Consider the following 22,128-nt stretch of genomic DNA (forward strand, 5'->3'; position numbering starts at 1 on the left):
TAAACTCCAGAAAGAAGTAAGGGAACACACACCGAGGGATCCGAAGAGGAAAAGTTGAGCCGTTTCAAGCTCCTGGGTGACAACATCTCTACTGAAGATCTATATTGAAGCAATTACAAAGAAGGCACAATAGCGGCTATATTTCAGTAGCAGTTTGAGGAGCACTGGTATGTTACCAACGACGCCCGCAAATGTCTAGCAGTACAACGGAGAGCATTGTAACTGGTTGCATCACCGTCTTTCATGACATATCGCAGTGCTATTAAACCCGATAAATTCCTGATGAAGGGTCACGGTCCGAAACGTCGACTCTTGCTCTTTTCTATAGATGCTGCCTGACATGCTGAGTTCCTCCGGTATTTTATGTGTATTGCTATTACTGCATCTATTCTGAATTCACCTGCGGGAAGTCCGCAATGGTCATGCGTGTAAAGCAGTAAAACGTTGCGCATTGGCGAGTGGCTGAGCGATAAGTACGTATTAGTTTGTCATTGGCTAGAACTATGCTTGCAAGACATTGTGACCAATCGGTGCAAAACGAAGGGCTCAAAGGCAGAGGACAACCAATCAAGGTTCTGGTGCTGCGACAATGCTTTACCAATGATACTCGGCTGCTGGAGTTCGGCCGCGCAATGGATGCGATGTGTCTGAGAAAGGGGGGCTTCTCGGTGGTGGTGGTGATGCTGTTCCTCGGCTCCTTCACCGCCTTGCTGGTGATGCATCTCAGGGGTGCCTTGTGGCTGCTGCGATGCCGTCTTTTAGACTCAAGCTTGGACGGCGACTCCAGCACCGAGCTCAGCCTCACCTACAGCGGGGTTGAACTGAGCCAAATCGGCGAGCCCTGGGCCTTCAGGCAGAGAGCGGGGCCAGGTAAGAGCTCAGCGGTGGCAGACCGCAGCAAAGATAGGTGCGTGGTTGGGGGATTTGGTGAGTTGGCGTATCTCGACCGACGGTAGAAAACGTAGGTTCCAGAATTGGTTACGGGCCGGTGCAGTTGTCTGCCCTGCCCATTTTGGGCAAATTCCGACTAACGGAGTCTGCTTCCTATCCTCGGGCGGCTGTTGCTTTTCGCCCTCTACCTCGCTCTCTCGGCGCTCAGTAATGAACTTCCAGCAGTTTTGTGTTTTTTTTAAAAGGCCTGTAGCATTCGCCATGTCACGCAAGTGTACATTTACGCAGTCCTTTATACGGCAGTGAAATGTTCCTAGGCAACTGACACCAGGCGAAAAACAGGTGATTGGAAACTTGTATAAATCTTTTTTCTTTCACTTTTCCTCATTTTTTTCAAGTTGTACAGTCACGAGGGGTTTCGGGGTGCAACTCTTAGACATACATACATAACCGAGACAGCTGAAAATAGGTCTTTTAACTCTGGAATTCCACCTCCTAAACTCGTGATGTAATTTAGGTACAGATTAAAGATTTTAAAGTGTTTTATTTGTTACATCTACATGAAAACAATGAAATGCGTCGATTGCGTCAGTGACCAGCCCGCAAGTGTCGCTCTGCTGCGCCAACGTAGCAGCACCACAGCTTTCTCGCCTTTTAAAGATGGCAGGAAACCCCCAGAATTGAACCCAAATCTTACTGCTGGCGCTGGATAGCTTTACGCTAACCACTACGCTACCGTACCGCTCTTACTGGAAAAATTCAAAGTAGATTTATTATCAGAGTACATACATGGAAAACCTACAGCACAATACAGGCCCTTCGGCCCACAATGCTGTGCCGAACATGTACTTACTTAGAAATTACCTAAAGTTACCCAATAGCCCTCTATTTTTCCAAGCTCCATGCACCCATCCAGGAGTCTCTCAAAAGACCCCATCGTATCCGCCTCCACCACCGTCGCCGGCAGCCCATTCCATGCACTCTGTTTAAAAATCTTACCCCTGACATCTCCTCTGTACCTACTTCCAAGCACCTTAAAACTGTGCCCTCTCGTGTTAGCCACTTCAGCCCTTAGGGAAAAATTATCCACCATCTGTCAGTTCTCATCTTCTGTCGCTTCATGGAGAAAAGGCCTAGTTCATTCAACCTATTCTCATAAGGCATGCTCGCCAGTCCAGGCAACATTCTTGTAGATCTCCTCTGCACCATTTCTATAGTTTCCACATCTTTCCAGTAGTGAGGTGACCGGAACTGAGCACAGTACTCCAAGTGGGGCCTGACCAGGGCCCTGTATAGCTGTAACATTACCTCTCAGTTCTTAAACTCAATCCCATGGTTGATGAATGTCAATGCATCGTATGCTGCCTTAACCGCAGAGCCAACTGACGCAGTAGCTTTGAGTGTCCTACGGACTCAGACCCCAAGTTTCCTCTGACCCTCCACATTGCAAGAGGCTTACCATTAATACTATATTCTGCCAAATTTTACCTACCAAAATGAACCAGCTCACGCTTATTTGGGTTGACTCCATCTGCCATTTCTCAGCCCAGTTTTGCATCCTATTGATGTTCTGCTGTAACCTCTGACAGCCCTCCACTCTATCCACAACACCCCCAACTTTTATATCATCAGCAAATTTACTAACCCATCCCTCCACTTCCTCATCCAGGTCATTTATAAAAATCACGAAGAGAAGGGATCCCAGAACAGATCCTTGAGGCATACCACTGGTCACGGACCTCCATGCAGAATATGACCCATCTACAACCATTCTTTTTCTTCCGTGGGCAAGCCAGTTCTGGATCCACAAAGCAAGGTCCCCTTGGATCCCATGCCTCCTTACTTTCTCAATAAGCCTTGCCTGGGGTACTTTATCAAATACCTTGCTGAAATCCATATACACTACATCTACTGCTCTATCTTCATCAATGTGTTTAGTCACATCCTCAAAAAATTCAATCAGGCTCTTAAGGCATGGCCTGCCCTTGACAAAGCTATGTTGACTATTCCTAATCATATTATGCCTCTCCAAATGTTAATAAATCCTCCCTCTCAGGATCTTTTCCATCAGCTTACTGACCACTGAAGTAAGAGTCACTGGTCTATAATTTCCTGCACTATCTCTACTCCCTTTCTTGAATAAGGGAACAAGATGTGCAACACTCCAATCCTCCGGAACCTCTTCCGTTCCCATTGATGATGCAAAGATCACTGCCAGAAGCTCAGCAATCCCTTCCCTTACCTCCCACAGTAGCCTGGGGTACATCTCATTTGGTCCCAGACTTATCCAACTTGATGCTTTCCAAAAGCTCCTGCACATCCTCTTAATGCCTATATGCTCAAGCTTTTCAATCCGCTGTAAGTCATCCCTACAATCACCAAGATCCTTTTCCATAGTGAACACTGAAGCAAAGTATTCATTAAGTATCTCTGCTATCTCCTCCGGTTCCGTACACTCTTCTCCACTGTCACACTTGATTAGTCCTATTTTCTCACTTCTTATCCTCTTGCTGTTGACATACTTGTAGAATGCCTTGGGGTTTTCCTTAATCCTGCTCGCTAAGGCCTTTTCATGGCCCCTTTTGGCTCTCCTAATTTCATTCTTAAACTCCTTCCTGCTAGCCTTATAATCTTCTAGATCTCTATCATTACCTAGTTTTTTGAACCTTTCATAAGCTTTTCTTGACTAGATTCTCAAAAGCCTTTGTAAACCAGGGTTCCTGTACCCTACCATCCTTCCCTTGTCTCATTGGAATTCTACGCAAATATCCCCTGAACATATGCCACATTTCTGCCGTACATTTCCCTGAAAACATCTGTTCCCAATTTATGCTTCCAAGTTCCTGCCTGATAGCTTCATATTTCCCCTTACTCCAATTAAACACTTTCCTAACTTGTCTGTTCCTATCCCTCTCCAGTGCTATGTTAAAGGAGATAGAATTGTGATCACTGTCTCCAAAATGCTCTCCCACTGAAAGACCTGACACCTGACCAGGTTCATTTCCCAATACCAGATCAAGTACAGCCTCTCCTCTTGTAGGCTTATCTACATATTGTGTCAGGAAACCTTCCTGAACACACCTAACAAACTCCACCCCATCTAAACCCCTTGCTCTAGAGAGATGCCGGTCAATATTTGGGAAATTAAAACCTCCCACCACAACAACCCTGTTATTATTAACCTTTCCAGAATCTGTCTCCCTATCTGCTCCTCAATGTCCCTGTTACTATTGGGCAGTCTATATATAAAAAAAAAACACCCAGTAGAGTTATTCTAACTTCCACCCACAGAGACTCAGTAGACAATCCCTCCATGACTTTCCTCCTTTTCTGCAGCCGTGACACTATCTCTGATCAGCAGTGCCATGCCCCCACCTCTTTTGCCTCCCTCCCTGTACTTTCTGAAACATGTAAAGCCTGGCACTTGAAGTAACCATTCTTGCCCCTGAGCCATCTAAGTCTCTGTAATGGCCACAACATCATAGCTCTAAGTACTGATCCACACTCTAAACTAATCCTCTTTGTTCATGATGCTTCTTGGCTGCTAGAGGAACAGGACTGGCAGCTCAGTCTTCTGGGGTTCTGTTGTTTTAGACAAGTAGAGCAGGAGAGATTAAAGGGGAAGGGGTGGCATTGTTAGTCAGGAAAGATGCCATAGTGGTGCTCAATCAGGACAGACTATAGAATTCTTCTAGTGAGACTTTATAGGTGGAACTGAGGAATAGGGAAGGTATGACCAAGTTATGGGGCTTTATTATAGACCACCCAACAGCCCGTGGTATTTGGAGGAACAAATTTGTAGAGATCACAGACTGTTGCAGAAAACACGAGGTTATGATAGATGATTTTAACATTCCATGTGTTGACTGGTCCTCCTGCAGGAGGACTAGATGGGATGGAGCTTGTCATATGAGTTCAGAAAAGCTTCCTTATTCAGTACATAGAAGTCCTAACAAGAGAGGGTGCAATTAGGGAATGAGACAGGGCAGGCGACTGAAGTTTGTATAGGGATATGCTCTGCAGCTAGTGATCATGATGCCATTAATGTTAAGATAATTATGGAAAAGGATAGATCTGGTCCTCGACCAGAGATTCTAAATTAGAAAAAGGCTGATTTTGATGGTGTCAGAAAAGATTTGGCAAGCTGTTTTCTGGTAAAGGTGTACTTGGTAAGTGGAAGGCCTTCAAAAGTGAAATCTTGAGTGTACAGAGCTCTATGTGCCTGTCAGAATAAAAGGCAAGGATAACAGGCTTGGGGTTTCCAAGAGATTGTTTTGCATCTGTACTTACTCCAGAAACAGGCACACTGTCTATAGAAGTGAGGCAAAGCAGCAGTGAAGTCATGGGACAATATACAGATTACAGAGGAGGGGGTGATTGCTATCTTGGGGCAAATTAGGGTGGATAAATCCCTAGGGCCTGACAAGGTGTTCCCTTGGACCTTAATGAGAGACAAGTGCAGAAATTACAGGGGCCCTAGCAAAGATATTTATGTCATCTTTAGCGACAGGTGCGTTTAGAGGATAGCTAATGTTATTCTGCTGTTTAACAAAGGCTCTGAAAATAAACCAGGGAATTATAGGCTGGTGAGCCTGACATCCGTAGTTGTGAAGTTACTGGAAGGTATTCCAAGAAACCGGATGTATGAGTATTTGGATAGACGAGGACTGATTAGGGATGGCCAGCATGGCTTTGTACATGGTAGGTCATGTCTAACCAGTCTTAAAGAATTTTTCAAGGAAGTTACCAAGAAATTGATGAAGTCAAGGCAGTGAATGTTGTCCATATGGCATTTGACAAGATCCCGCATGGGAGGTTGGTCAAGAAGGATCAGTCGCCTGGCCTTCAAGATGAGGTAATAATTTGGATTGGACAGTGGCTTTGCGGGAGAAGCCAGAGTGGTAGTAAATGGTTGCCCCTCTGACTGAAGGCCTGTGACTAGTGGTGTAACGCAGGGATTGTTGCTGGGTCCTTGATGCCTGTCATCTATTTCAACGATCTCTAATTGGTTAATTGGATCAGCAGATTTACGAATAACAAGAAGATTGGGGGTGTAGTGTACAGTGAGGAAGTCTGCAGCGGGATCTGGACCAGCTAGAAGAATAGACTGGAAAATGGCAGATGGAATTTAATGCAGACAAGTGTGAGGTGTTGCGCTTTGTGAGGGTCAACCAGGGTAGGTCTTAACACTGTAAGCACAGGTACACGGGCACAGATGAGTGCAGTCAAACAAAGGAATCTGGAAATACAGGCGCATAATTCATTGAAAGTGTCATCAATCGTGGATAGGGTCATAAAGTGAGCTGTTGGCACACTGGCCTTCAGAGATCAATGTATTGAGTACAGGAGCTGGGATGTTATATCGAAGTTGTATAAGACATTGTTGAGGCCTTATTTAGAGTATTGTGTGCAGATTTGTTCACCTCACGGGAGAGACATAAATAAGATAGAAAGAGTATAGAGAAAATTTACAAGGATGTTGCTGAGACTGGTGAACCCGAGATATAAGGAAAGTTTGAATAGATTAGAACTTTAGAAGATTGAGGGGAGATTAGATAGAAGTATACAAAATTGAGGGGTAGCAATGGGGTAAACATAAGCAGGCTTTTTACACTGAAGCTGAGTGAGACTGCAACAAAAGATCATGGGTTAAGGGTGAAAGGTGAACTTAAGGGAAATGAGGGGGAAAATCTTCACTGAGTTGGTGAGAGTGTAGAACGAGCTGTGGTGGATGCGATTGATTTCAACGTTTAAGCAAAGGTATATGGATGGGAGGGGTTTAGAGGGGCTATGGTCCAGGTGCAGGTTGATGGGACCTAGGCTGTTTAAATGGTTTGGCATGGACTAGATGGGCTGAAAGGCCTGTTTCTGTGCTGCACTTTTCGAAGACTCAAATTCAGTTGTTGAGACCAAAGTCCTCATTTTGATCTGTGAGTGCTTAAAAATTGAAAATAGTTATTCAGCCCAGCTAATCCTGTAATTTGTTCAGGTTAAATGAATTTTGCAGTACCGATGTTATTGTTTCATCTATTATGATGCCTAGCAGACGCTTTCACCACATTCAATCAAAAGCGGGTTCCCTGTTGTTCATTTGCCTTGTCAGATGTCTGTGGATAGGTCCTAACAATTTCCAAAGTTTAAAGTAAATTTTATTGTGAGAGAGAGAGAGAACGAACGAACACGTACGTACATACATAACCGCATACAACCCTGAGCTTCTTTCTCCTGTGGGCATACTCAGCAAGTCCGAAGAATAGTAACTATAATAAGATCCAATGAAAGATCAGAGTGCAGAAGACGACAAACTGTGCAAATGCAAATATAAATAAATAGCAATAAATAATTAACATGGAATGACAAAATAAGATTTAGAATGAAAATTACATGCGTTAACCTGCTTAAGATGTGATGTTGTCAGTTTTGCTTGTTTATTCCGTAGTTAGGCACAACATCACCTAGCATAAATCCTTTGATCATTCAGAACATGTTTCCAAGTTTTGATTTTTGTCTTAACAGCAGCTTAGCCTATTGTGATTTATGCAAACCAGATATCCGACAAATTAAAGTCACAGTCTAGAATATCTTTAAACTGGTTTAGTCCCAATAACTTTAATTGATTTTGATTTCAGATCTCCAATTGGAGGCTAAAGCTGCTTTGCACCAAGCTCTGGAGATGAAGCGTCTGGGGAAAAGAGAAAAGGCACACAAATTGTTCATGCATGCCTTAAATATGGACCCACACTATGTAGATGCATTGAATGAACTGGGTGTCTTCATGGAAGAGAACAAGGATGTTATTCAAGCCGACCATTTGTACACAAAAGCATTGACCATTTCTCCATGCAACGAGAAGGCACTGGTCAATCGTGACAGGACGTTACCTCTGGTAGAAGAAATTGACCAAAAGCAATTTAGTATAATTGACCACAAGGTTAAAAAGTTGATGGCTATACCCAAAGGGAATGCAGCGTTGCACCGTGTGATGGAGGAAAGTTATTACCATCATATTTATCATACTGTGGCTATTGAGGGCAATACACTGACCCTTTCTGAGATCAGGCACATCATTGAAACAAGGTATGCCGTACCTGGAAAGAGCCTGTTGGAGCAGAATGAAGTTATTGGGGTTGATGCAGCCATGAAGTATCTCAACAAATCACTGCTATCGAGAATTGGATCTGTTAATATAGATGACATTTTACAGATTCACAGAAGGGTCTTGGGTCACGTTGATCCTGTAGAGGCTGGAAGATTTCGAACCAATCAAGTCTTCGTAGGCCATCACATTCCTCCCCATCCCAGAGATGTCAGGAAACAAATGCAAGAGCTTGTCCAGTGGTTGAATTCTGAAGAAGCCATGAGTCTACATCCTGTGGAGTTTGCTGCCCTTGCCCATTATAAACTTGTTTATATCCATCCCTTTGTAGATGGGAATGGAAGGACGGCTCGATTACTGATGAATCTTATTTTAATGCAGGCAGGTTATCCGCCTGTCACAATCCGCAAGGAGCAGCGGGTTGAGTATTATACTTCATTAGATTTGGCCAATGAGGGAGACGTTCGGCCATTTATCCGCTTTATTGGGAAGTGCACAGAGATGACGCTTGACTTACTGCTGATTGCAACAGCTGATCATTCTGTTGATAAAGGTTTACCTGAAGCTAATCCAAACCACTCAGATTATACACAAACCATCTTAGTTAAAAACTAATGGTTTAATGGCTACGATTGTGAGTGTGAACTCTAGCTCAATTTGATCCCTTCAGAAATTTGCCAAGTCTTCTGTCTGGCTTTCACTAGGTGTCATATGGGAGGGAAAAGCAAAATCCCATTTTACATTGTTAGGAGTACTGATGTTGGAATACACTTTCTTTTTAAGAATAGTGGACCGAATTTCCACATCAAACCCATTCCTGAACAGTACAGAAAAGGAAAATAACTTCTATAATGTGCCTGTGTTATTTTTAAACAAACGAGTCTTATAATAATTTCAACAGCTAAATATTAGGCCCACAATTTGGATGCAGTGGAACAAGGAAACAACTGATTCCCAAATTTCTGGATCAGTTAAGGAAATTGGAATGTGGATTCCAGCACCTGCAGCTGGTCAGCAGGTTTATTCATTAGGGGGAGAAGCAGAACAGCTCCTGAATTTTAACCTCTCCCAAGTCAGGAGGGAGGCGATTACTATCTGCATATTGAGAACATATTGTCAAGTTTAATGTCCAGGGACCACTTTCAGCAACATTTTTTTAGTACCTATGAGGGAGCAAAGTCAAACATTTTCCATGCAATGTCATACTAATAATAGTGCATCATTTGATGAGACTGGTGTGAATGTTCTGATTCTCAAATTTGTTTAATTACAGGCTGTTATGTGCAGCTCTAAAGAGGAAACATAACTTTTAAGTTTTATACAGCTGGTGAGATTACTGGCATTGGTTTCAGCTAATTGTCAGAGAGCAAATACCTGCATGAAAAATATCCTGAAGTTCATTAGAGTTCAGCTAAAGTAGAAACTGCATTTTCTCATCAGATTTAACTGCAAGCTCTCACTTGAATAATCCTTTCCAGAGGAATCATTGTGGAAGAAACCCTGGACTGTAGCTCAATTGTTCTTTGAAGTGACTGAAATATTTATGTGACTGGAACTTGCACTTTGTATAAATTAATTATTTAAACAGGCCATTAAAATAGTATATTTATAATATAAAATAAATTATACTCTTTGTATCCTTTGGTATTATAATTGTCATTTGTACAGAAGGAACACTTTTCTGAAAGGGTAATTTTCTGGTGTGTAAGCTCACGATTAAACAGACACCAAAACTTTTGAAACTAACAAGCTCTATTGGGCACTTGTAATCAATAGCTGCCTGTTTACCAGTCATTGCTTGATGCCAAAAACTATTAAATTTATGCTGCTGATCCAGCTGGGTTTACTCTGTTGAATAGCTCTAAACAGTAAAAGTCCTTTCCTGGTGCTAAGCAAATCCAACAGAATAAGCACCTTAGTCCAGAGTGTGTTAAATCTAAGAGAAACCCACATATGATCACACAAGTTTAACAGCCAACCATTGCTTTCTTAGTTGTTTCCCGAGATTACAATGCCTATCACAATTGGGAGTACAGTAGATTAAAATCTCACTTGAGACAGCATCAAAACACCTCAGTACTTAAGACTGTAGTCCATGCTATAAGGTAGGAAATCTGGTTTCTAATTTAATATTCAGTAAAAGCTGTATGATTGGTAATAACTGGTTTAGTGTTATTAGCTGTAGGATTACTAGCCCTTGGCAGTTTCCCTAGTTCTACTAGAAAGAATATTGTTCATTCTTCTGTGCCTGTGGGCCATTTGAGCTTCCTTCTGACAAAGTTGAAAGTTAATGTTAATGCATCAGAAAATGTACAACTTCACCAGTTCACAAACTACTTTGTTCTATTTGTATCTTGTTCTTGATGAATCACACAAACACAGATTGAACCAGTGAGATTGCTCTTCTGGCCAATGTTACATGATGCAATTATAGAAAACATTTAATCTGGAACAAAAAAAAACTCTCACCCAGTATTTAAAAAAAAAAGATGAGGTCAAAATAACATAAAATGGTCCCCAAAATCTTCCTACATAGTATGGTGTAGTTTTAGACAAGAATGCAAATTTACTAACCCAAGTTGCACTTACAAAACAATATTATAAATGAACATACAACCCAACTCTATAAATAGAATAGAGCAACTGCTTAAAAATCGAGGCAAAAATCTAGGAGCTTCCATCAAATATATTTAACACTTGTCAAACTTTCTTTAAAAAATTAGATTTACAGTTCACTGCTCATCAGAATTTCTGTCCATGCTTAAGGATGTGAAATGGTTTCTGAAAAGGAAGTTCAATCTTTTTTTTCCTAGACACTCAGCATTTAATCACCAAATGCTGCTTATCACAGTTATTTCTTCAACAACATCTTCGCAAAGTCTGCATTTGTCATCTTTTTTGTCTCTGCTGCAAGAGATGAATCACCCTTTGAGTTATCGTCCTGACTGCTCACCGTACCATTCTCAGTATTCGTTCCTGATGCAGGCAAGCGCTGTAAAGCACGAGGCACAAGTGCAAGCTGTGTCCGGCCTTTGCCCCTCCTTGGAAAATTGAAAGAAATTTCATGTAAGTCAACAAATCCAATTAATCTTATACAAATATAGGATTATTTATCATAATCCATCTATTCAACAATTTCAAATTGAAGTCAAGATTTAGATCTGGCCCACCCACAAGGGACATTTGAATGGAGCTATTCCACTTACTGCTCTATGTTCTTCCTTTTTCAGATACTCAAATGTCAATCTTACTTTTCCATCGTCCCCCATGTATACTATTACTTCAAACTACCTACTCTTCCCCCAAGCTCACATCAAGAGCCTAACTAAGACCTAGCAGATCAAATGCTGTTTGGAGTTTAGTCTTCATCGTGGCCTTTTCGCCGATAGCCCTGCTGAGAGCCCATAAACATCAAGTCATTCAAGTTCCCAGATGCTTCCCATCATTATTTCAATGAAAATTGACTTGATCCTTAGCTTCAACTTGATGGTCATGGTATCATCCAACTTGGATATCCTCAAGCTTTCCCCTTGCACTGAATTTGTCCCTCGCCAAACTGGCTTCTTCCCAGGGCTATCATTAAGTTCTCCAATGAAGAACGAGGTTTCCTTACTTGCCTCTAAATCGGGGTCCCCAACCTGGGGTCCACAGCATAAAACTGGTTGGGAACCCCTGCTCTAAACCATTCCAAGCCACAGCAAACTGCAGCTTCCCCATGATACCTCATCTCACCAATTAAATGTAATTTATAAATAATACCTATTCACACGGTAGACTAGTTTGGAAGGTTAGGACTCATGGAATCCAGAGAGAATGAGTTTGGTGGGTTCAAAATTGGCTCCAAAGTAGGAAACAGAGGGTGGTGGTTGAAGGTTGTTTCTCTGATTGGAGGCGGGTGACTAGTGGGGTCAGTGTTTGGACACACATTCATATAAGTGATAAGACTTACAGATGACAGGAAATTAGGAGGTAATGGTTATGGTTTGCACAGGGATCTTGATCTGTTGGGGAAGTTGGTGAAGGAATGCCAAACAAATAAGTGGGAGGTGACGCAATATGAATTGGTAAGGCACTGCAGAGGTTTCTGACCTGGAATCCACAGACCCTCAGTTAACAGTAGGGGTCCATGGCATAAAGAATGAAATGGAAAAGGGGGATCATAGAAAGTGGTGTAATGGTGTCACAGGTAAACGGTGGTGAAGAGGGCATTTGGCACATTGGCTTTCATCAGTCAGAGCACTGAGTGTAGGAGCTGAAACATTACGCTGCAGTTGGTGAGGCCACACTTGGATAATGGTACAGTTTTGGTAATCCTTTTTCAAAAAAGTAGTAGTTAACATGGAAAGACTGCAAAAAAGATTTGAGAATATTGCCAGTACCACAGGCCCTTAATTATAGGGAGAGGTTGGCCAGAGTGGGTCTTTATTCCCTGGAATATAGGAGAATAAGGGGGGACCTTAAAAGTTTATAAAATCATGAGGTGGATGATAGCAGTCCAGAAGCTAAAGAGCATAGACATTGGGTGAGAGGGGACTCAAGGGAAAACTTTTGCCCAACAGAGGATGAGGAGTATATAGAATGAGTTAATGGAGGAAGTGGTTGAGACAGGTACAATAGGATTATTTAAGAAACACTTGAATATTTTATTTAACATATAGTGGGAACCAGCAACGCTGCCCAGCAACCCACCACAGGCAACTGGGACTAGATGGGTAGGCGTCATGGCCTCATTAAGCTGAAGGGCCTGTTCTTGTGCTGTTCCACTCTATGACTAATACCTCCTGATCATTATTTTATAAATGGCCATCCAACAATCAAACATCTATACAAGAGAGCCAATAACCTGGAAGTTAGAACTAGCCAATTAATAGTAAACAACAGAAATACAGTCTTCCACTTCCAGTTGTTGAGTGTACAGTAATTGAAAGAGTCAAAATTGATGCTTTTAAGAGAATTGAGGAAGATAGAACTAATGCACAAATCACCCATGAATTAATGAATGGCACTCTAAGGATGAGCTATTTCTATGAAAGCAAATCAAAATTCTCTCTAGTAATTAACAGGTACACCTCAGACATGTAAAATAGAATCTGACCATCAAGACATCACCATTACTAACTACATAAAGGCTCCATCACATTCAATACAAGATACATGACCCTCAATAAAGCCACTCAAATGGATGGATATCTATTCCAATATGCAAGTCTGGCAAATCAAAGGAAAGAGTAAATGAAACAATATATGACAAAAAGGAGCCTAAATTAAATTATACAATATTCATATGGATATCTAGAAAATTAGACCACAAATAAGTAATTTTCTCATCTCGCAATCGGACTGAATCTTTTTTCACCGTTTTAACACTTACGCTCCATATAACTGCCGAGGAAGCAATGAGCCCGAAGCTCTGCCAGCTTCAACGTGAGGAGCCTGCTTTCTCTGTGGAGGATTACTGATGGCCACTCTGATCGTGTGGTCCTTCACTACGGTTCCATCCAATTTAAGGACTGCCTGAGAGGCTTGCGTTTCATTTTCAAATTCAACATATGCCAGACCCTGAAACAAAAAGAGATTCAAATTTCACTTAATCTCAAGAAATCTCAAAGTAAATAACAGTAGAAACTAATTCGCTTTTGAGTTCATAATACATCAACTAACACATAGTTGCTGAAATATTAATATCTAGCAATTATCAAGGTGACAAAAATGACCTCACAGACCCTCTACATTGACTTTGTTCACACTAGTAAGATTAATAATGTGGAATTTTTCATTTTGTGTTTCATCTTCCTGCTCCCTAGAGGAAAATTACTGTGTGTTTAAAGATTAGTTACTTGTTCCTGGCAATCCAGGTTTGAGACTAGATTATACTAAAGCTTGCAAGGCAAGTAGAGTGTGCTGAAGACTTGATAGATACAGCTAATCTTTCTAGAGAAATACATTTTTAAAAATGAAGACAGAGGAAGAAATAGAAAGCAATGTTGAAATGGCAAAATATAAAACACCGTAGTTGCTGAAATCTAAAATAAAAGAAAATGCTGTAAATACCCAATAGGTCAGGCAGGAGTCACGGAGGGAAAATGGAGTTAAGTTTACATTGTCTACTTTCCCTTTTGACATCATCAGGAAAGGCTAATTATCTGAAATTGCTGAATTCAGCATTGAGCCCCAAGGGCCATAAAATACCTGACGTAAGATTAAGTGCTATAGATTAAGATCATTTTGTGCTTCATAGGAAGAGTGTAAAGGCTAAAGACAGAGAGATTAGAGTTGGACTTTGATGGAGAATTGGGAGTGCAGTGATCCTTACAACTGAGCGTCAAGGAAGAGCATCTATACAGGGATCGACAGCGAGTTCAATTTCAGATAACAGCCTTTGCTTTTTGGGTCCATCTTTGACCTAAGCATCAATTCTTCATAGATGCTACCTGATGTAATTATCTATAGAATATTCATTTTATTTACATGTTTAATGAAATGCCACTTTCCAGGAACTCACTAATTAGTTATCATTTGTTGTTTACAAGATGCTGATACTTTAGTCATGAGGTGCAGTAACAGGCTCTTCAGCCCTCGAGTCTGTACTGATTATCAACCACTCATTTACATTAATATCACATTAATCCTCTCTTTAATCATTCCAAAATTTCCATCACATTAGGGACAATTTACAGTAGCCAATTTACCTACCAACGAGCACATCACTGGGATGTGGCAGATGTCACAGGGAGAGCAGGCAAATTCCAGACAGATCTGGGTGCTGTCTCTGGCACTACAGCAGAGACTACTAGCTGCACCACTCCCCCCATCCTATATTTGCTCTAAGTGAATGGTAATTGTGAAAGAGACTGAAATATGACATGCAAGACAGCATCAGAGAAATTGGTCAAAGCTAAATGATTCAACTGTTCTTCTAATTGATGGCTATCCAGAACTACAGTGGGACATGCACTTCTTTCCCAGAAATTTGGCTGTACCATACTTTCAATACAAAGTTCCAGTAATTGTCTAAATAAAATGGAAGGAGCTGACTTCCTCTGAATTCAGTATTGAAAGCCTCAAGTCTTTTATCTCTCAATACAGAACTATGATCAGAGATTAAGGGAGCTAGGGCTTTACTCTTTGGAGAGGAGGAGACATGATAGAGGTGTACAAGATATTAAGAGGAATAGACAGAGTGGACAGTCAGCGCCTCTTCCCCAGGGCGCCACTGCTCAGTACGAGGAAATGGCTTTAAGGTAAGCGAAGGGAAGTTCAAGGGGGATATTAGAGGAAGGTTTTTCACTCAGAGAGTGGTTGGTGCATGGAATGCACTGCCTGAGTCAGTGGTGGAGGCAGATACATTAGTGAAGTTTAAGAGACTACTAGACAGGTATATGGAGGAATTTAAGGAGGGGGGTTATATGGGAGGCAGGGTTTGAGGGTCGGCACAACACTGTGGGCCGACGAGCCAGTAATGTGCTGTACTGTTCTATGTTCTATGAAAGTTCTCAAAGCCAGTGAAAAGTGTGTAAGATCTGGCAAGGAAATGGAAAGGCATTTTCTTACATGCTATTTGTGAATTTTAGACGAAGTACTGAAAATTCCCAAATCTTGCCTAAGCTCAGGGAATATTCTTGCTTCACAGATGAGCACAGCACACTACCATCTCAATAAACAACTGTCCCAAAGTTGGTACCTTTGGCTTTCCAGAGCGATTAGTGACGAGACGAATCTCCTTCAGATTTCCATGTTCTTTGCAGACCTCCTCCAGATCCTCTCTAGTGCAGGAGAAAGGCAAACCTGATATAAAAATCTTGTGTTTCTCCAAACTGGTGCTGTACTTAAATACCTGGAAAGTGAGAAATAGCAAGGCTTAATAATGTGGAAAAATTAATTCCTTTAAGATGTTTTGTCTAGACTCTTACTGTTGCCTTCCATGGTGCCAATTATCTCATTTGGAAACAGAAAAAATGTGAGAGAAATGAATGAAACACTGCAGAAAGGCTTGAATTCAAAAACATACCAGAAATGTATGTCATTCTCTTTGTTTAAACAGAGTTTTGACCTGAATACAAATGGATACCAAAACTGCTACCTTAAATTCTGGATTCTTTGCCTTGTCGACACAGGGTGAAACAAACATTGGCCGGCCTTCCAATTCCCGGCGGTCTACTGCTAGGGCATTTGCAGCCGCCGCTTTTTCTTTAAATTCTACATAACAATATCCTCGAAAGTGTCCCCTGTTGCTGTAAACGGGACGGATGTCTGCGATCTGGCCAAAGCTTTCAAATATCTCCTTCATCCTCTCCTCAGGGCTAGGCATTGAGTAAGCAAGATTGCTGACAAACACAGTGAGGTCATCCTTGCTATTGTCATGAAGAACTTTGTTCCTTGTGGCAGCAAATGCCTTCTGCTTTTGTTGTGCTGGAGTTTCTACAGACTTTACGTTGCTTTCTCGCCCAAACAGGCCGAATTCTAATGAAGAAGCCTCCTCAGTTTCCTCCTGTTCCCCATGTCGAGGCTTTTTATTTGGTTTGTCTGAAATTCAACAAGCAATCATTAGAAATCTCTATCATAAAAATCTCATCTTCTCACCTTAAGAGGAGCAGGAGCATACAAAGAAAACTAAAGTAACAGAGGCACCTGCAAGCTTACTAAATGTAAAACCAGTGTAAACTCTGTACTTTTGACCTTACTTACTTTACGTGATATCAGCACAGCAGCTTAAGCCTCCATGTGTCTTCCATCAGTAATAGTGATGAAAGGATTGGTAAATATGACACAGTCATCTGGGATTCTTAAGGCAAGAAACACTTGCTTTCAGAATAAACTGAGTTCTCAACCTGATAAAAAGGGTTAGGATTTTTTTTTTAAATACAGAAAAACTTCAAACTATTTTCCCATTTTCTAAACTACTGTACATTTTTCTTTTCATTCTTACTTGTGGTTACACTTACGAAGCAGATGTATCACATTAAAATTTGGCTTCAACTACAGCTATGCTGCAAAATTTTGTAAAATCATCCAGCATCAATTCAGAATTTCATGTTAGGCAATATGAATTAGAAATAGCAACAGCTGCTAGAAATCAGTGAGAAATTACAAAAACTAATAATTGGTCAAGAGAATCTACTAACATACTGAACTAACTGAATAATTCAAAATCACTCATTTTTATTTAATCTCAAATGCCTAGAGTAAGGTTTTAAGCAAAAGATCAAAACAACACAATGACCAGAGTTTGGCAGAAGAAACGGGAAGATAAGCATTCATAATTGGAATTAATTCAAAAATAAATGTTTTTTTGAAGACTTCGGACAATTTATATATAAAACTTATCACCATAAGCTGATTTTCTGATGCTCACACCAGCCATTCTAATCGAGCAATTATCAAAGACCCCGACAGTGATGCAGAACCATTGCTTACTTGTCTGTATATCATAGCATCTTTTTTTTCCTCCAGAAAACCTACAACACCCAAGGACTTTCCAAACGTAAGATTACCTCAAAAGTGTAGCTGCAGGCTACAGTAGAATCACCTGAAATTGTGGAAACCATTTAAGAAATGCAGGAGCAACACACAAAATGGAGAAACTCAGCGGGCCAGGCATCATCTATGGAGGGAAGTACACAGTTGACGTTTCAGGTCATGGCCCTTCTAAGCAGTCCAGATGAAGGATCTCAATCCAAAATGTTGACTGTCTATTTTCCTCCATAGGTGCTGCTTATGACCAGCTGAGTTCCTCCATCACCTTCAAGAGAAAATCTGCAGATGCTGGAAAGCTGAGCAACACTCACAAAATGCTGGAGGCCTGAAACATTGACTGTACTTTTTTCCCCATAGATACCTCCTGGCCTGTTGAGTTCCTCCAGCGTTTTGTGTGTGTTGCTCCTCCATCTCCTTTGTGTGTTGCTGCATTCCAGCATTTGCAGTTTCTTGTATCTCTATAAATCAGTTTGTCCTTTTTTTCTAGGTTTATCAAAGCCCACCTCCACTCCCAGTGCACCTCTTTCCTATCACTGTTCACACAATCTTGACAGTCAAAGGGGATACTAAATACCAGTTACTGGATGCTCTCATCTTAAAAAGTGGCAAGTCACAAAGGAGTGCATAACCACAAAGGAAGTCTGTTTCCCAAGTGCCATGAGTTAGTATTCTCATTCTTCACTCAGACTATTTTATTTTCCTGCTGCTATGAACTGATATTGTCAACACCAGAACCTCATAAATGTGATACATAGCCTTAATAATGTGCAGGATAAAGAGAAAGGGAGCCCAGGAGAAGAAAGGAAATCTCGATGAGAGTAAAAGAGAAAAAGTTATGAAACAAGTTAAAATTTAAGTAACTCCAGGAACAATTTACTTATGGGAATATCATTTAAACTTTACTGTTCACTTTCTAAATCTTCAGTGTTCAGTGACAAGAAGTAACTTTATTGACAGGTGCAGAGGAACTTAAGAGTCCTGGTGCAAGACTCCCAGAAGGTTAGTTCACAGATTGAGTCTGTGGTAAAGAAGACAAATGCAATGTTGGCATTTATTTCAAGTGGAATAGAATATAAAACAAAGATAATCTGAATACACTGGTTAGGCCGCACTTGTGAGTACTGTCAACAGTTCTGAGCCCCTTATTATCATTGGAGAAAGTCCAGAAGAGGTTCACAAGGATGATTGCAGGAATGAAGGGGTTAACATATGAGGAGCATTTGGCAGCTTTGGGCCTGTACTCACTGGAATTTAGAAGTATATGTGGGAATCTCATTGAAACCTACCGACTGTTTAAAGGACTAGATAAGGTGGCTGTGGAGAGGATGTTCCCTCTGGTGGGGTATCCAGAACTAGAGGGCACAGCCTCAAAATTGAGGGGCAACCTCTTAGAAAAGAGGTAAGGAGGAATTTTTTTTTAGCCACAGGGTGATGAATCTGTGGAATGCTCTGCCACAGACTGCAGTGGAGGTCAAGTCAGTGGGTATATTTAAAGCAGAAGTTGATAGTTTCCTGATTGGTTGGGGCATCAAGGGATATGGTGAGAGGGCAGGTGTATGGGGTTGAATGGGATCCGGGATCAGCTATGATGAAATGGCGGAGTAGACTCGATGGGCTGAATGGCCTAATTCTGCTCCTATGTCTTATAAACAGGGCCTAGAAGACGTGAATTACTGCCCCAAATGACTGCAGAGCGATCAATTAATATTAACACAAGGAATTGAGTATTGTGATGGAACATAAAAGGGAAGATCATAATAAGAAAGTATTTATTTATTGATTGTATTACAGCGTGGAATAGGCCTTTCTGCCACCCTTATTTAATCCTAATCTAATCATGGGACAATTCACAATGACCAATTACCTACCAACGGTCTTTGGACTGTGGGAGGAAACCAGAGCACCCGGAGGGAACCCATGTGGTCACGGGGAGAATGTACAAACTCCTTAAAGCCAGCAGTGGGAATTGAACCCAGGTCGTTGGTACTGCAAAGCGTTGTGCTGACCACTAAAGTTTTGGCAATGTGTGGTGAATCAAAATTCAGAGCAGCACTCTACCACAAATTTTCTTTTTAAGATTAGACACAGCTGGCATATTTTGAGCAATTTCTTGGGCATAAGAATGAATATCTATTAAATTTCATAATCTGGGTGACAATTCAAAGAGAATTTTGAAGCAGTCACCTATCTATATGTAAAAAAGAACTCCAGCTATTAAGTATAAACAAGGCTCCACAGATGCCAAAGAGAATAAGGCCAGTCAACATGATTTGGTGGGGTTGATGGAAAGATGAGTGTTGGCCAGAATAATATAATAATTTTAAGAAGATCAGAAGGTCATCTCAAATCCACAGGATATCCTCCATATATCCTAAAACCCCCAGCACTCCACCCCTGCAGGACAACTGATTTAATATCTTAACTTACATGCACGTTGGTAAGTTAATCAGGACAGTGCCTGGGAAAAAAATGTCAGGCACCTGGAGAGTGTTGTAGAACAGAGAGACCTAAGAGAACAAGTATATAACTCACTGAAAGCAAAGACAGAGTGATAAAGAAAGTGTATGGCACACTTGCCTTCATCGGCTGTCTCGTTGGGACATCATGTTGCAATTGTACAAGTCATTGGAGAGACAACACTAGGAGTATTGTGTGCAGTTTAGGGTGCCCAACTATAGAAAGTTGTCACATTACATTGGAAAGGGTGCAGTAAAGATAGAAGAAGGAGAAACTGAGATGTCGTTCCCCACCCCCCCCCCCACCCTGGAGACAGGAGGCCAAAGAGTGACCTTATAGATATTATGTACACAAAATCATGCAGACCTTGTCCCAGCGTAGGGAAGTCTAAACCTAGACAGCATAAGAGAGATTTTAAAGGGACCCGAGGTTGCGATACTTAAAAGACATTTCAACAGGTTCATGAATTGGAAAGGTTGAGAGGGATATGGGCCAAGTGCAGGCAAATGGAATGAACTAAAATAAAAATAAAAACTTTGAAATAGTGAATTTTAAGATAAATTGTAAAAAGGAAGAGATACTGAAGAATTCAGTTAAGTAAGTTCAAAGCACAGAGTCAGGCAAATGGAAAGAAGGAAGGGAGACACATCTGGAAGAAGTTTGTAAGGCTAGAACAACTGTAAGTCCATGGAAGGATTTATGCCAGCAATGAGCAATGATACCTCTAAGGTGTGCGTGAGCACAAAGGAACTTAAACTGCGCACAAAAGGTTGGCAGGTTAACTATATTTAACGATCGTACACAATCACATTTCCTTCCCCGGCTTCTAATGCAAGCGGTGTTGACAACCTGGAGTTTGCGATAATTTGTCTGCAGATTTTAGAACTGGCTTATTTATATTGTTTTTATTGAAGAAATTATTCAGAGTGCACACGTTGTGACTGGGCAAAAAGTTGCACAGGACACTAGTCATTACAAATTAGAGGGAACATTGGCCATGATGAGTATTTGGTGGATTAAAACTTAACATCAGTCAGTGATCTCAGAGGTGACAGATCAATAGGATTTGATGCAGCAGGCAATCATGTTTTGGATGAGTTCCAGTTTCTGCAGAGAGAGGAATGGGCACCAACCAGGAATGTATTGTAATAGTCAACTTAGACAAGAGAAAATAATAGGGTTACACAGTGGGCTGTGGAGCAAAATATTGAGAGTTAAAGATTAGACAAAGGGTTAATATTGGCTTTTTGAGTATGGAAACCAGTTTGCAGCTTAGTTTTTTATAGATTTGGCCTTGGGTTTCAGCAGGGACGACTCTGAGAATAAATACTTGCAGTTGCTTATCTTGTAAGAATTAGGCTCAAGGATATGATTCAAACTGTTCAGTACAAAGTTGTACACAGGACTGAATTTTTAATTTTTGGCTGATGCTATGGGTATAAGTTTATCACAAGAGAATTGCACGTGAACCTAGCATATCTTTTCCAATTCACAAGGTTTATCAAACAGCTTTTGCATTTGATTTGTACATGCACAAAAGGAGCCATACTCTCTGTACTATCGGGAGTTTGAAACCCACTGTTAAGAGGTTCCACTTCCCACAATATCATGAATAAAGCTCTCTTTACTTTGAAGTCCATATCTAATTTACTTGAGATCAACTTTAATCCAATGTCCCTAACCAGTAATACTCCTAGAAAATGTAGAATAAAAATGGCGTAGATAAATAGCCAGCATCTTTTCCTTCCAAAATCAAAATGTCTAATACTAGAGGGCATGATCAAGTTCAAAGGGGATGTGTGAGACAAGTTATGATAGTGGTATTCAATAGGCTCTTAGATGGCACATGTATGTAAAGAGAATGGAGGGATATGGACATTGTGTAGACAGAAGAGATTAGGTTAGTTAAGCATTAAATTACTAGTTTAATTAATTTAGCACAACATTGTGAGCTGAAGGGCCTGCTCTTGCACTGTACTGTTCTACATTCTACCCATCCTTTTTCAGACCTCTTGAAAGAATACTTCAGAAAGTAGGGTATAGATACAATGAACCTATTGTTTCAAACCAATGCATTCTCCACTTTGACGTAAACCATCCGCAAGGAAAGCTGGTATTAATTAAATCCATTTAAATATTTTGATATATGTCTTTGCAAATAAACATGTATCAGAAACAGGAAAGTCTTGCTCCAACCAGGTCTCGTGCAC

The 22,128-nt window shown here is 40.9% G+C and overlaps 2 protein-coding genes across 2 annotated transcripts in view; one reads left to right on the forward strand and one right to left on the reverse strand.

Moving 5' to 3' along the window:
• The first annotated feature begins 551 nt into the window (after positions 1 to 551).
• ficd (FIC domain protein adenylyltransferase) lies at positions 552 to 9,821 on the forward strand. The gene is made up of 2 exons (XM_073065521.1): positions 552 to 870; positions 7,521 to 9,821. The coding sequence occupies exons 1-2, from the start codon at positions 633 to 635 to the stop codon at positions 8,600 to 8,602; spliced, it is 1,320 nt and encodes a 439-aa protein (XP_072921622.1). The 5' UTR covers positions 552 to 632; the 3' UTR covers positions 8,603 to 9,821.
• A 487-nt stretch (positions 9,822 to 10,308) lies between these two features.
• Positions 10,309 to 22,128, reverse strand: part of sart3 (spliceosome associated factor 3, U4/U6 recycling protein) — a 42,881-nt gene continuing 31,061 nt past the window's right edge. The window contains exons 16-19 of the mRNA XM_073065520.1: positions 16,068 to 16,510; positions 15,669 to 15,821; positions 13,359 to 13,546; positions 10,309 to 11,028 (exon numbers count right to left, since the gene is read on the reverse strand). Of these exons, the coding sequence (XP_072921621.1) occupies positions 10,839 to 11,028; positions 13,359 to 13,546; positions 15,669 to 15,821; positions 16,068 to 16,510 (974 nt within the window). The 3' untranslated portion in view covers positions 10,309 to 10,838. The remainder of the gene's footprint in view (positions 11,029 to 13,358; positions 13,547 to 15,668; positions 15,822 to 16,067; positions 16,511 to 22,128) is intronic.

This window comes from Hemitrygon akajei, chromosome 14, assembly GCF_048418815.1.
Source record: "Hemitrygon akajei chromosome 14, sHemAka1.3, whole genome shotgun sequence".
NCBI classification, from domain to species: Eukaryota; Metazoa; Chordata; class Chondrichthyes; order Myliobatiformes; family Dasyatidae; genus Hemitrygon; species Hemitrygon akajei.